We start from the raw sequence: 14,467 nt of genomic DNA, 5'->3' as shown, positions 1-14,467 counted from the left end.
CTTTATTATATATTTAAATACTAATGACTTGTACCTTACAGATATTAAATATATATATATATATATATTTAGTAAAATTTAAATATCATTAAATGACAATAATCTAAATTAAATAGAACACAATATTTTTTGTGGTATACATTAAATTTTAATAAAGAAATAGTAGCGTTAATGATTATAATAATGACCTACACATAAGTAATATTTTACTTCGCAAGTTAATCACGGACGATTTCTTAAACACACAGCACATCTACTAATTCGTGTTTTCAATGAGCTCTCTTTTAAAGTTTGTTGTCTAGGTTTTCTAAACATATCACGATCTTCGATCGTAGACAACCAGTATGAATAGGCTGTTGTGAAATAATTACATCTTCCAAGACCATGACATTCGATAAATGGTCTAGGTCTAAAGTCTTCTAAACACGATCCAGGGCTCACAAGCGACTGACCACCTCCTTCAGCACCAGCGTCAGTATGCTGAAAATGTAAAAAACCATATATAACGTGTAAACATTACTTCAGGGCAGTCCACGCCGTCTTTATAGTTCACACTACCACATCGTGAACCAGCCCGAAATCAACCAAGAACTGATTCACAACGTGGTGTAGCCTACCCCGTCATAATGTAAGGGTTGGCAAAAAACTCACAATACACAAAAAACATTTAAAACCAATTCCTAAGGCACCAGCCTAAACCAGCGTCTCAGGTTCTCCTGTACCAGGAGGCGTGGCTGTCTCTGTCTCAGACGTTCCGACTCCTCCTTCTTTTTCAAGAACTTTGCGTTTTTCTACGACCATGCCCAGATATATCATGGAGTACTTAAGCGGGATCTCCACCCCTAGCACGGCGACCCGTGGAGGAATGAACTTGTACCTACCCGTGAACAGGGCCACTTTGGTCTTGTCCAGGGCGAGGCTCAGTCCACTCCCCTCATGCTGGATCCAGGTGGTGACTGTGCTGAGCATCAAGTTCGCACGAGATACAGCCTCCTCCGAGGATGTGCAACCATCACACGGAGTAGAACACGTTTCGGACGTCCAGGCTCACAGTCACTCCGAAGCCTTTTATGGCTCTGGGGGCCAAGTCCCAGAAAAGGGTGGTCGTCCATGAACCTCCTCCCTCTAAAACCGAACTGACCCTCAACCAGTCCGCCGACGTTGGCCAAGTGGCCACAATCTGGGTGACTAGCAGCCGCTCGAGGATCTTTCCCAGGGCGTCCTACATACAAAGCAGTCAGTTTGACGAGATTTCATATAGCTTACCATTATAAAACTGTATCCGATCCATAATTCACTCCAGCCTGTTGGACATTCAGGTATAGAAACTGACTGACTGTGTACAGCAATGACTCTAGTAGGAGCTTCACAAACAGAACACCTTTAAAAATTTCATTGCAGTAAAAGTTTAAAAAACTTTTATATTACTAAACTACAAACCTTGAAATATATCTAGAAATATCTTGTCCAATAATTGGTGTCATCATTATAGGCATTGGTTCTGTTGTGCTGAGCCAGTAACTATAATCGTTTCTACTAGAGTAATCACATACCTCATTCAGATTACAGAACAAAAACGGCATTGTATTAAATCGTTTTAAACAACTTCCAGGTGCACCTACAAATTCACAATAATAAACAAAAAATGAATTAATTCATTTGTACGAGTGAATCACCTGATATATATTAAAACTATATGGTATTAAACTTTTATACATAAGTTTACGTACCTAAATCTTGACCATGCGCTTTAGCATTACCCATAAAATGTAATAGTGAGTAGCCTGACCAAAGTCTGACAGTGTCTTTAGGACAATCGGGAATTAGTTCACTCTGAGAATGGTAAGTAAAGAAGTTTCCTCTATGCGGTGGAGACCTAGTAGGTGGAGCAGGGACACCGGGTGAACCGGGTCGTCCTACAAAAAGTTATCACTGATATTTGAGGATTCTAGATAGAAAAATATTTTAGTACTTTACCAGGATACCCTATTGATCCAGTTCGGCCAGGTGCTCCTTGAAGTCCAGCCATTCCTTTGCGACCTTTCAATCCTGAAATAATAATTTCAACAAGTTACTCGAGAACTAATTTTAGTTTCGATGCGTAGCTAAGAAATTATTGGTTTTACTTTGCCATGCTTTTTTTTTTAATGACACTGAGCACGATTACTTTACTTTTACTGGACCTATTTTGCTTATAGATATATCAACAGATCACAAAGTGTATCTAGTTCAAACTATCAATGCCGTAAATTTCACATATTTCCTTCAGTTCCATAATAAAGGAAATATCGCGAAAAAATATAGTTATTATAAAACAGTCAATGTTGATATATTTAATTTTCACTTAATATAAAAATAAATTTTTGAAAACAAATTAGAGAAAATATTTTATTTATAATACTAAAGATATTTTTCTTGGATTGAAACATTAACCAAGATACTATTAGAGAATAAAAATCATACCAAAATGTTTTTTTTTCTTCAAATTTTACTTATGTTCTAAAAAGTGTTCATCAATTCTACATTTATTTAAAGCTAATACAGTGTTCTATAAGATGAAAGAAGAATAACTATTCAAAATCTTAATTTCTAAGAAATATCGAACATTAAAGCCAAAAAGTACACAATTTTCGGTAAAAATTTTATATTTTAATGGAAAATATATCTGGTTATTCTAAATTAAAATAATATTTGTATTTTATACAAATAGCTTTGTCTATTTTAGATGAAAATACACAAATTTATATTTTTGTATTTCATACACAAACTTGTAATTTAGATAAAAAATAGCTTTACACATTCTGTACATTAAATGAATTTAATGTTAAGTTATTTTTAACTTTTTAATGCTTTAATGCCTTGTTATTAAAAATTAAATAGAATGTTGTGTATTTGTAATACCTATAAAATGTATTCAATATATAATTTTAAATACTTGCCTCTAGGTCCTTCAAAACCAATAGAACCTATTTCACCTGTTTCACCTTCCACGCCTTCAATTCCATTAAGGCCATCTTCTCCAGGGCGACCAGGTAATCCTGAAGAACACATAATATAATAATTATGAAAAAAAATTTCAACTGGTTAATTTCATTAAAGTACTGAAGTTTATATGTATTTATGTATTTTATTAAAATATAAATCAATTTTGTTTTTCCAATAAGTTTTGAACATAGCATTAATAATATTTTAAATTGTCTTATAAATTTAAAATACCTGGCATTCCAACATCGCCTTGATCTCCACGCTTTCCTATAAGATCTGTTTCATTATACCAGGGTGTATCTCCAAAGTCTCCTTTTAATCCCTGTAATATAAAACTTGTTATTGGAAAAATAAAAATAGTTTTGATAATTTAATTTTATACATAAGTTTTAAAGTCAGTCACATTAATTAATATAAAATAATAATATGATTGATATTATACTTTTAATCCTGGTGAACCCTGTACACCTGGAATTCCTGGCTGTCCTGACATTCCTTGGGGTCCCTTTTCGCCAGGTAAACCTATTAATGTTTTATTATTATATTACAAATAACTAAAAAGTTATGAAAGTTTTTACCTTTTTCGCCTTCATTTCCATATTCTCCAGTATCTCCTTGTTCACCATTAAGCCCAATAAAACCAGGAAGACCAACATCACCTCTATTTCCTTTTATTCTGAAATTATTTTAACAATATATATATATATATAATTAAGTTTAATTTATTAAACTTAATTTATTTATTAAAAATTATTATCTTGAATTATTACCCAAATGATGCAATTCCGGATTCACCGTGATCACCCTTGAAACCGGGTAAACCAGGTTTACCTTCAAGACCAGGTGGACCGGGTACACCTGGCCTACCAGGTTCAGATATTCCTAAAAAAATAAATTTTAATACAACTCTAATGAAGATACAATATGCTCTAATTGAGAAACTTGCTGCAAAACTCGACAGTACCACTTAGTTAGAAGAACCAAAAAAATAAGGCTGGGGAAGTTAATGATTTTTCTTAACTTATTAAATTAAATTAAAAGTCAAGTTGACTATGTATTATTAACTTCTCAAGATAATTTATGTTAATGCAAGGAATAGTAAGTTTGCAAAAATATCATAAGAATAGGGAATAAAATGTATTTGGAGGCAGCTATAGAGGTGTGTGGGAATGAGTTAACTATCAACCAAGAATTATGGACTCAGCAAAAACTAATTGAAGTTAACTTTCCATATTTATATAAAATAGGAGTAACAAAAAAAAAAAAAAACTGTTTTTATCTTTATAAGAACCCAATGGATTTATACAAAATAGGAGTCACAAACAAAAAAAAAACGGATTTATATGATAATAGTAAAGACACAAAATTATAATTAGTATAATTAAAGCTTTGAAACAAGACTAATTAAGAAAAGGCTGCACTATATATATATATATATATTTATCATGAATAGATAAGTTTATATAAGAATTTTTCAAAACCCCCAACGGGCCAGCCACTTGTCTGAGCTAACGAGTTTCTTAGAATTTGTTTATCAATAGTATTAATATTAAACTGTAAAATATGTGTTACATATTATTTGTTGAACAGTTTAATGTCAAAAGCAAATATTTTTCGAAATATTTTTTCAAATAGTTAACTTCCAAAAAAATTACAATTTTCAAGTATTTACAATAAGATTTTACCAATTATGGTTAGATATATTGAAAAAAACACATACCTCTTGGACCAGGTGGTCCTCTAATACCTTTTGGACTAATACCAGGAGCTCCCGTTAAACCTTTTTCCTAAAAAATATGATTAAATATGTTTATATTAGAATATGTTAATTTAGTTAGAAATCTAACTCAAACTATAAAATACAAATTTATTTATATACTCACTCCATCATCTCCATATTCTCCTGGAGCTCCTTTTTGACCATCAATTCCTGGTCTAATTAACAAAATAAATATAAACTATTAAATAGTAAATATTAAGAAATTTTTATAAATATTTAATGAGTATTTAAATTCAGTTATTACGTTTAATTTATACTGTAATGAAAACTTACAAATATATTTTAAAACAAACTTCTTGAGTACCTTTATCTTTTTAAACTAATAATGAAATAATATTCTCATTTATTGATATATTTTATTTTTTTAAAACCTCAACTATTTTATAATATACAAACTTGGAGAAATTACTTTAATATCTCAAAAAAAAGTTGGAAATCCTTATATTATTATAAGAATAACTTAATTATAAAAAAAAATTATTTTAAAAACAGTAGCACAGTGAGGTCGCGGCACAGTGTGAGTGTGACATAGTTGGAACTAGTATAGATAATATCTGACAGTGATTTAAATCACTATCATAAGAAACACTTCAATGCAAATCTGTAGATATTGTATAATTTTAAGAAATTGGTGAATTATTGAAAAGCAAAATTCTAAGTCAAAAAGAAATATGGAACAATTGCAAAAAAATTGTTGCCACGAGCAATAACTTTTACTGAATCGGCAAACGTTCATCGCATTCAACTTTTGATAAAATTGGCAATTTAAGTAGATTCAAATGTTAAAATTAATTTTTTCGACTTTAAAGAAAAAAAAAAATTGAAATAAGTGTAACAATATATTCTATGTCAATTACTTTTATAGAATATTCATGAAAGTCAGTGTACCCATTAGCTTATTAGCATAACATTAGGTTTATTTTAACATATGTTTAAACTTGGAGTATTTCTGGAACATTTTCAAAACTGAAGTTAAAAAGTTTAATTTTTGTGCAAAAGTTTTATTTTAAATCTTCCCAGTGGGCAAATAAAATGTCACATTTTCAAAAAAATTATATCAAATGAAAGGGGAATGTCTAAGGTTTCAATTTAAAAATAAGTTACTTTAAATTGTTAATTTTTTAAAAAGTTATGGCAATTTTTAGAAAAAAAAATTTTAAAATGTCGAAATTTACCAATACTAAAAATCGTAATTTTTTGTGGGATTTTCACTATTTACGAGGTACGAGGGCAAAATTTTCAATTTTTGAGGGTAATGTATTCAACTACATATGATTTGTGATCTTTTGACGTATTGTTGAGAAAAATCGGTCCAGAAAGAGCTGAGAAAAAGTAGTGACACAAAAAAAAAAACACATCATAATAAAATTAATACCTTCTCAGCTTCGCATCAAAGCTAAAATAAATAGAAAAAAAAACACAAAATTGAATATGACATTCAAATTTTGAAAGATACTGACCGTCCTGGTTCACCATCAAATCCTGGCCTTCCCATGTCCCCTGGTTCAGAATTTATACCAGGTAAACCTAAAAAATTAATTATATTATTTGTTGTAATATATTACATTTAAATATTTTAACATAACAATTAATAAAGAAAATATTATTAAAATTTTATATAAATAACATATATAAAATAATACCTTGCAACCCAGGTAAACCTACATCTCCGATTTCTCCTTTTGGTCCAGGATTTCCAGGATATCCTACTTGTCCAATAGAACCAAAGTCACCCATTGCTCCCTAAATAACATACTTTAGATAAATCTTCAAATAAAAAAAATGTGTAAAAAGTAAGATATTATTACATGTTTATAATTTATTATAATTTAAGATAAAATAATTAAAAGTCGTTTAATATTACATAAATGAAAATTTAAAACTGTATAAATTAATTATATAAAAAGTTAAATTTTATATTCTAATTTTAATAGATTTTTTTATTGAAAATGTTATCTGATATAAACCATTAAATAGAATTTTTTACTTTAGTTCCCTTAGGTCCTTTGAAACCTGGTGCTCCTCGTGGCCCTAGTTCACCAGTTAGGGGTGTGTAACCTTAATGATTTCACATAAACTATTAATTAACATTTAATAAACAATGTTATGATTTTAACAATTACCTTTTTCTCCTCTTTCTCCTTTTGTTCCAACTAAATATCCTTCATAGCCAGGATCACCAGATAATCCTAAAATTTAATTTATTTTTAAAAATAATTATATTTATTTAATATGATTAAAATAGGTACTTTATGGGATGTCATTTAACTTATAAATATTACCTTTTGGTCCTTTTGGTCCCCGAGGACCAACATCTCCTCCATATCCTGTATCTCCAGGAAGACCTCAAAACAAACAATAGTAGATTATTTTAATTGAATATAATTAATTATTTTTTTTAATAAGTTTAATTTACCTGGTTTTGCAATATCCCCAGGAATACCATCCCAACCACGATCACCTTTAATACCTTTAACACCAGAAAGTCCTGGAGGACCAGAGACTCCCGGTAAGCCTATCATAAATTAAAAATAGTTTTCATTCATTTTCTATAATTAAAAAAAAAAAAAATATATTAGAAATATTTTACCGATAATTCCTGATCGTCCTTTTAGTCCTGGAAAACCTTTAGGACCTTCGTCTCCAATGATACCTATAATGGTTTATTTTTATAACACATATTATTATAATCATCTTTTTAAATATTGAGTAAAAAACAAAACAATATCAAATTATTTAACCCACCAATAAATTACTATATAAATTGGACAATTTTGATAGTTCAGCGGCCTCTACATCTCTTTCCTACTCACTCCATCATCTCTTATGATGTTAACAAATGTGAACACACAATCTAAACTATTTGTTATCTTAAATGTATAAAATTAAAATCCTGTACCTAATGTGTTGTTTAATAATATCAAAACTTTAACATTAGTTAAGGTGCTAATTAATGTAGTAAGCTTTTACATATGGATTCAAAAGTTAGCGTGTTGATTTATACAACTGATTTTCAATCAATAATGAAATGAAAAAATGTGAGAAAAGTTGTTAGTTTACGATAGGTATTACTTTTTCCCCTTCTCTCTACATCTAAGTTTAGACGTGATGGTGAAAGAGAGATATGAATCTTCAAAATTATCCTACTTATACATATATATTTATTTTATTGTAAAATAATTATCAATTAATTTAATAAATAATAATTTAATACAATTGTGTGACCATTAAAAAACAATAATATGAAATGAACTAAAAATTGATAAATTGAATAGTGAATAATATTACAGGTATTACTTACCCTTTATTCCAGCATATCCTAGATCGCCAATTAAACCCTTAAAAGAAAATTCATGATTTTTTAATAAATTATAAAATTTTAAACAATTAAGTTCAAAACAAAGAATACTTTTTTTTATTATTATCAAAAAATGCACTAAGTAAATTTAAGTATTACTGTTATAATTTTATAACTTGATATAAATATTACACAAAAAACTTACAGGACGCCCAGGATAGCCAGGATTTCCGTCGATTCCAGGTTCTCCTTTAGAACCTACATAAATTTAATTGCAATAGTTAGTAGTAGAACTGATAACAATAAATTTACAATACTCGCAGAATAAATACAATATTGATAAAATATGTAAATATAAAATATGTTTTGGTTTTTTAGTTATATACATTTTAAGATTTTTGAATTATTAAATCATTATAAACATCATCCATTAGAAACAATAAAAGTGTCAACTTTATTAAAATTAAAATTTCTAATGACACAAACCGTGTCTCACTCTAGTTTAATATTATAACCATTATAAATTCTGAAGAACTGGTCCAAAAGTTGATATATATTTGTCATTTTTTTTAAATTAGATTATTAACTATATTATATGCTAAACAAATATGATGCTAACAAATAACTAATAGTTGATGAATAAAAAAATGTATATAATAAACTAAAAAAATCCTGTATTTCTGAAATATTTGTTTTTTGTGGTTTTCATGAGCACAACTGTATTTTTTTACTCAAAGCTCCTTTTTAGATTAAATGTTTAGTAACACTCCTAATATTGCTAATAAGGCTAACTGTTGCCTAGCTCTTGGGCCTTGTGATACTATTGATTCCTATCACCCTGCTCTCTATCTTTCTTTTTGAATTACTTAAATTAAATCTTTTTTAATTACTAAATTCTCTTTACAAACAACTTTTTTTAACTTTAATTTTGCTAATTATTCTAGTATTTTATAATTTCTAAACTCGTAAAATTGGAATTCAACTTTTTCCTCTTTAAATGTGAATCAAGCAGTAAATAGCTTCATGGATGCAGATCACTCTTCAATATTGCAGTATGTGCCTCAACATAAATTTCATTCCTTTAAATTTCCCTCATGGTTTAATTCAGAATTGAGAAATCTTGTTCAACCAATCCTTGAATTTGGTTTGTTGTTATGGGATCCTCACACAGCTACAAACTCTATGATGCTCGAAAGAGTCAAGCTTAAATTTTTGTGCTTTGCTGCTTGTTAACCGGAAGAAAAATGACCCCATTTAAGCTAATTAAAAATTTTCAAAGTCAATTTTCTCGACTTAGAGGTGGCATTGGCAAAAAATTTCAAATACGTCTGATTCTGTATTCAATATAGATTAGATCTATATACATTTTATGAAAATCGGTGACCCCATCACCGTGACTTGTAAGTTTAATTTTGTTATATTATATTCATATTTTAAATTTTATATATTTATATATTTATTTTAAGTAGATTAATTAGCTGTTCAATACATATTGTATTTTTTGGGCTATTTCTCATAATGTTAATAATAAATAAATACTGTAAAAAAAAAAAAATATTATAAAGAATAAAATATAAAATCTAGTGACACCTTTTTCACCCGTATCTCCATATGTAATTGTACCATTGTCTCCTCGTATACCTTTAGCACCATCATAACCATCTATACCAGTAGGACCAATTTCGCCATTTCTTCCTAAAATCATTACATAATAAATTAGAATAAATATATTAAAAATTTTAAACATTCTTGGCTTACCAGGTTCACCAATATCGCCTTTTGGTCCACTAAATGAATAATCTCCTGGAATACCAACAAGACCTGGTAGACCTCGATCTCCTATAACACCCTATTGATAAAAAGCCTATTAATTAATAAGTAGGAATCAATTTTAACTACTAAATAAAAAAGTTAAATTATTAAAAACAAATAAATTATTAAAACAAAAACGGATTTACTTTTTCTCCAATCTCTCCTTCCAAACCACGAGCGCCTTCCAAACCATAATCTCCTCGGACTATTTAAATAAAAAAAATATTTTATATAAATATTCATGAAAATTTTATACTTTGTTTGACAAACATAATCTACTAGAAAAACGTACATCCTTTTTCGCCAGTTAATCCGATGATTCCAGGTCTTCCTACCACACCTTTAGCACCTGAAAATTGTATTATTAATGGGATCAATATATCTCGGCTGATAAAAAATAAATAGTTTAGTATTATGCTTCAATGTGGGTTACCTTCTAAACCAGTCTCACCAACATCGCCGGATAAACCCAAATCACCTGGTAATTATTAGGAAGTTAAACTTTAATATTTTTATTTGAATATTATATTATAAACAATTAATCTTTATTTAAAATAAATACAAATAATATATGTACCTATTTTGCCTATAACTCCTGGTCTCCCAGATATTCCAGGTGGTCCCAAATCACCATCAATTCCTCTAGGTCCTTAATAGATTATTAGTCAATAATTTTTAATTATCTTACAAAATATTAACAATCATAATTATTTAACTTACCAGTTGCTCCCCAATCACCTCTAACACCTTTGATTCCTTCATCGCCAAGTTCTCCGTCAACTCCTAAATATAAATCAACATTATATGTTATATTAATATAAGATTTAACTATAATATAAGATAATCATTTTATTATAAATATTCTTGTTTATCTTTATACCTCTTGATCCTGGATTTCCAAAGGCACCAGGTAAACCAGGAGCTCCAGGTATTCCTGGGAAGCCAAGTCGTCCTCGAATACTAATACCTTGTTCTCCTTTTGTTCCCTGATATTTTTAAATAAGAAAATATTATGACATAAATGATCGAATATTATAATATGACAAATTACTTACAGCTTTACCAGCAGCCCCAGTTATTCCTGGGCTACCTTTTTGACCTTTAAGACCATCTACTCCACCAAAACCAGGATATCCTTTAGCTCCAAGAGTACTATAATTAAATAAATATTTTAACTTTTATCTTAATTTAAGGAAATAATTTACTCAATAATAATGCTAACAACAAAATAATGCATAATTTTATATAAACATTTTTTTTTACCCTTCAGCACCTGGTTCTCCTTTTACACCTTTAGTACCCCAGTCACCACGTTCTCCATACAAAATACTTTGTCCAGGGTCACCACGATCTCCTTTTTGGCCCGGCATAGCCTATTTAATAGTATTAATATATTAAAAATAATTTAATAGTATATAATATCAAAATATTCTAAGTTGACTTATAACACTTACTGGTTCTCCAGGTAAACCAGGTGTTCCCGACAGTCCTCTTTCTCCCTTTAAGCCTTGATCTCCAATTGTTCCTGGATAGCCTTTAAAAGACATAAAATTTAATTTATTTTCCTATAAAAATTATTAAAACCACCTACCTTTTAAGCCTTGAGGCCCTTCTATTTCAATTCCTTGCAAGCCAGCTGATCCAGGAAGACCAATATCACCTGTAAATTAAGAAAAAATACAATTAATAAGAAAACATTTAATATAATAATATTTATTAGGGTTTTTCAACAATATATTTTTAGATATTGATATTGTACTGAATTTCAGCAATAAAATATTGGAAAAAAAATTGTTACAATATAGTATGAAAAAATAAATCGATATTGAAAAAAAAAAATTATTTTTTAAAAATTAAATTTGATATTTAAATGTTTTCACCATTTTTTTTGTTTTCTAGAATACTGTTAAGTTAATATAGTTGTAAAAATACGATTATGGTATACCCACCAAATCCGATAACCATATTAATATAAAAAAAATATATAGATAATAGCTATATCTCATAATGATAATCAAATATATTCAAATTACATTCTATTATGAAGAAATATGTTTTTTTTTTTTTGTTACAAGACTTTATTATTATACTGATATTCCGTAAGTAAGGAAACAGGTCAATTGTTATAAACAATAAGAACAATAGAAACCCTTTTCCTGACTTACTGAACACCCTGTATATTGTTTATATTAAATGGATGAAATTGTTCTTTATTGAATAATAGTATTATAGTTTCAGTGTTTTGATTTTTAAATAATAATAATAAAAAAGATTATAAATGTTGTTTATATTTTTTTATTGTTTTGTCATAACTGAAAATAAATTTTCTTCTTTTAAAAAATAAAATATAAACTTTTACAGAATAAAACATCATTACTTTTATTACTTCATCTAATAGGAATTTTTTTTTTTTTTTTGGCTTAATAATTTCATTTTATTTTTCACATTGAGTTTTAACTAGTTGTTGCTGTATATCTTCTAATTTTAAAATTTCTTTCTCTAATTCTACTCATGCATTATTTTGTTCGTGTTTTGTTAAAAATAGAAATAACAGCAATATCATGATAAAAAACTTAATATAAGAATAGAATTTTTTATCAATAAATATAATTTTTCATCTTATCTCAATTCTATATTTAATATAAAAACTATGACTAATTGCCTGTATGTATACTTTATAACAAAGTCACTGAAATTCTAACAGCTTTTTTTTATTAAAAAATTTTTTTTTGATTATTACGATATTTAAAAATAATTTATATGAAAATGAAAAAAGTCGGCAATATTGATATCGAATTGAAATAACAATATCATTGACAAACTCTAATATTTATATTATTATGCTTAAAATTGGTGAAAAATACCTTGATCACCCGATGAACCCATTTGTCCTTTAAGACCTATGAAACCTAGAAAATTTAGAACATAAAATTAAAAAACTTTATTTTTCTTTTAAACAAAAAACCTATCATAATAAAATCAAAGAAAAATTATTACCTTTGTCACCGCGTATTCCTTTAATACCTTTTTCCCCTTTTATTTCTTGCAATGCTGGAGGGGAATCTCCTGACACACCTTTTATTCCTGACTCTCCTCTGTCTCCTTTCTTTCCGGGTGTGCCTGGATATCTGTGTACAAAATTATAAAAAAAAAAATTATTCAATTTTATTAAACACCTATTAAATGATTACTTACCCTGGATCTCCAATCAAACTAACGTAGTTTAAGTTGTCAGTTGGTTCTCCTTTTTGACCTGGTTGACCGTGTTCACCAGGCGAACCGTCTAACCCAGAAGTACCGGGTTCTCCGTATAAGCCCTGTTAATAATATATATTTTAATGGTCTAAGATTATAAATATTATTACAAATAGATTATTATTTATATTAATGATATTTACAATAAACAAAACTGTTATTATAAGTGTAGACCTATAATTCAAATTTATGAAAATAGTTTTTTAAAATATATTTGCTGACCGAATTTATGATACAAAATTGCAGAACAAAAAGTCTAACATGAAAGATCAAAACATGAAATAGTAATTCCAGAATTTTCATAATTTCGTATTGATCTTTTTTCTATAATTCAATGTTAAAGTTTTAGCGTTAAGAATATCTATATTATATTTCAATAATCATTCAAATTTATGTTGGCTTGACACACTGCCATTAGGATAACATTATATAATACTAATACACATTTACATTTACATTTACATTTACACATTACATTATACTAATCATTGTAAGTTTTTAAATGAGAATCTCATCAAAATTTTAGTTTTATTAACCTTGTCAGGGAAAATTTACTAACAAATTTAAAAAAAAGGGCAACAATAAGTTTAAAAAAATCAAGATGAAAACATAAATTCCAGGTTAACATCGAGTTTATTTAGACCAAATAATCTTCACAAAAATATAAATATCTCAATGATTCTTGAGGAAAATAATGACTTATAAAAAGCTAATGAATATTTGAAAAAACATTTACTGGAAGTTCTGCATCAGCTAACTCAGCTAGCTGTTCTTTCTTTATTTCTAAATTGTAAATTTCATATAAATCTATTTCACCTCTCTTCTTTTTTTTTCATCATTCAATGTCTTACTACTATTTATTTTCTTAACTTCAACTACTCTACTCCATTATTAATACGTCTTTTTTAGCTTCGATGCGAAGCTGAGAAGGTATTGGTTTTACTAAGATGTGTTTTTTTTTTTTTTTTTTGTGTCTGTTACCACTTTTTCTCAGCTCTCACCGAACGGATTTCTTTCAACGATACGTCAAAAGATCACAAATCGTATCTAGTCGAAGACATTACCCTTAAAAATTGAAAAAAATTCCCTCGTTCCTCGTAAATGGGGGAAACCTCCAAAAAAATTACGAATTTAAAAATCGCTAATTTTTTTGATTTTTTCAATTTTTTTTACTTAAAAGTGCCATAACTTTTTCAAAAATAAACATATCAATATAATTCTTTTTTATATAGATGCATAATATCATTACCTTTCATTTGGTATATTTTTTTCATAAATTTAACCCTTAACCTGCCCACAAGGGGGGATTTAAAATGACAACTTTTTCACAAAAAATT

The 14,467-nt window shown here is 28.1% G+C and overlaps 1 protein-coding gene across 2 annotated transcripts in view; it reads right to left on the bottom strand.

Annotated features, from left to right (window-relative positions):
• Positions 1-126: 126 nt before the first annotated feature.
• Positions 127-14,467, bottom strand: part of LOC126898486 (collagen alpha-1(IV) chain-like) — a 35,998-nt gene continuing 21,657 nt past the window's right edge. For both annotated transcript variants that reach the window (XM_050672539.1, XM_050672540.1), the window contains exons 27-62: positions 13,071-13,192; positions 12,873-13,003; positions 12,740-12,784; positions 11,467-11,535; positions 11,330-11,409; positions 11,139-11,248; positions 10,931-11,027; positions 10,756-10,861; positions 10,596-10,658; positions 10,453-10,524; positions 10,309-10,353; positions 10,168-10,224; positions 10,022-10,080; positions 9,822-9,912; positions 9,654-9,758; positions 8,269-8,321; positions 8,067-8,103; positions 7,356-7,418; positions 7,182-7,280; positions 7,048-7,110; positions 6,889-6,954; positions 6,753-6,823; positions 6,409-6,508; positions 6,226-6,292; positions 4,869-4,920; positions 4,706-4,772; positions 3,756-3,867; positions 3,564-3,661; positions 3,428-3,507; positions 3,217-3,307; positions 2,940-3,038; positions 1,978-2,049; positions 1,731-1,916; positions 1,441-1,618; positions 1,267-1,381; positions 127-480 (exon numbers count right to left, since the gene is read on the bottom strand). In XM_050672539.1, the coding sequence (XP_050528496.1) occupies positions 223-480; positions 1,267-1,381; positions 1,441-1,618; positions 1,731-1,916; positions 1,978-2,049; positions 2,940-3,038; positions 3,217-3,307; positions 3,428-3,507; positions 3,564-3,661; positions 3,756-3,867; positions 4,706-4,772; positions 4,869-4,920; positions 6,226-6,292; positions 6,409-6,508; positions 6,753-6,823; positions 6,889-6,954; positions 7,048-7,110; positions 7,182-7,280; positions 7,356-7,418; positions 8,067-8,103; positions 8,269-8,321; positions 9,654-9,758; positions 9,822-9,912; positions 10,022-10,080; positions 10,168-10,224; positions 10,309-10,353; positions 10,453-10,524; positions 10,596-10,658; positions 10,756-10,861; positions 10,931-11,027; positions 11,139-11,248; positions 11,330-11,409; positions 11,467-11,535; positions 12,740-12,784; positions 12,873-13,003; positions 13,071-13,192 (3,279 nt within the window). In that variant the 3' untranslated portion in view covers positions 127-222. The remainder of the gene's footprint in view (positions 481-1,266; positions 1,382-1,440; positions 1,619-1,730; positions 1,917-1,977; positions 2,050-2,939; positions 3,039-3,216; positions 3,308-3,427; positions 3,508-3,563; positions 3,662-3,755; positions 3,868-4,705; positions 4,773-4,868; positions 4,921-6,225; positions 6,293-6,408; positions 6,509-6,752; positions 6,824-6,888; positions 6,955-7,047; positions 7,111-7,181; positions 7,281-7,355; positions 7,419-8,066; positions 8,104-8,268; positions 8,322-9,653; positions 9,759-9,821; positions 9,913-10,021; positions 10,081-10,167; positions 10,225-10,308; positions 10,354-10,452; positions 10,525-10,595; positions 10,659-10,755; positions 10,862-10,930; positions 11,028-11,138; positions 11,249-11,329; positions 11,410-11,466; positions 11,536-12,739; positions 12,785-12,872; positions 13,004-13,070; positions 13,193-14,467) is intronic.

This window comes from Daktulosphaira vitifoliae, unplaced genomic scaffold (assembly GCF_025091365.1).
Source record: "Daktulosphaira vitifoliae isolate Bord-2020 unplaced genomic scaffold, ASM2509136v1 Scaffold_2, whole genome shotgun sequence".
NCBI lineage: Eukaryota > Metazoa > Arthropoda > Insecta > Hemiptera > Phylloxeridae > Daktulosphaira > Daktulosphaira vitifoliae.
This window is presented reverse-complemented; position numbering and strand designations above follow the sequence as displayed.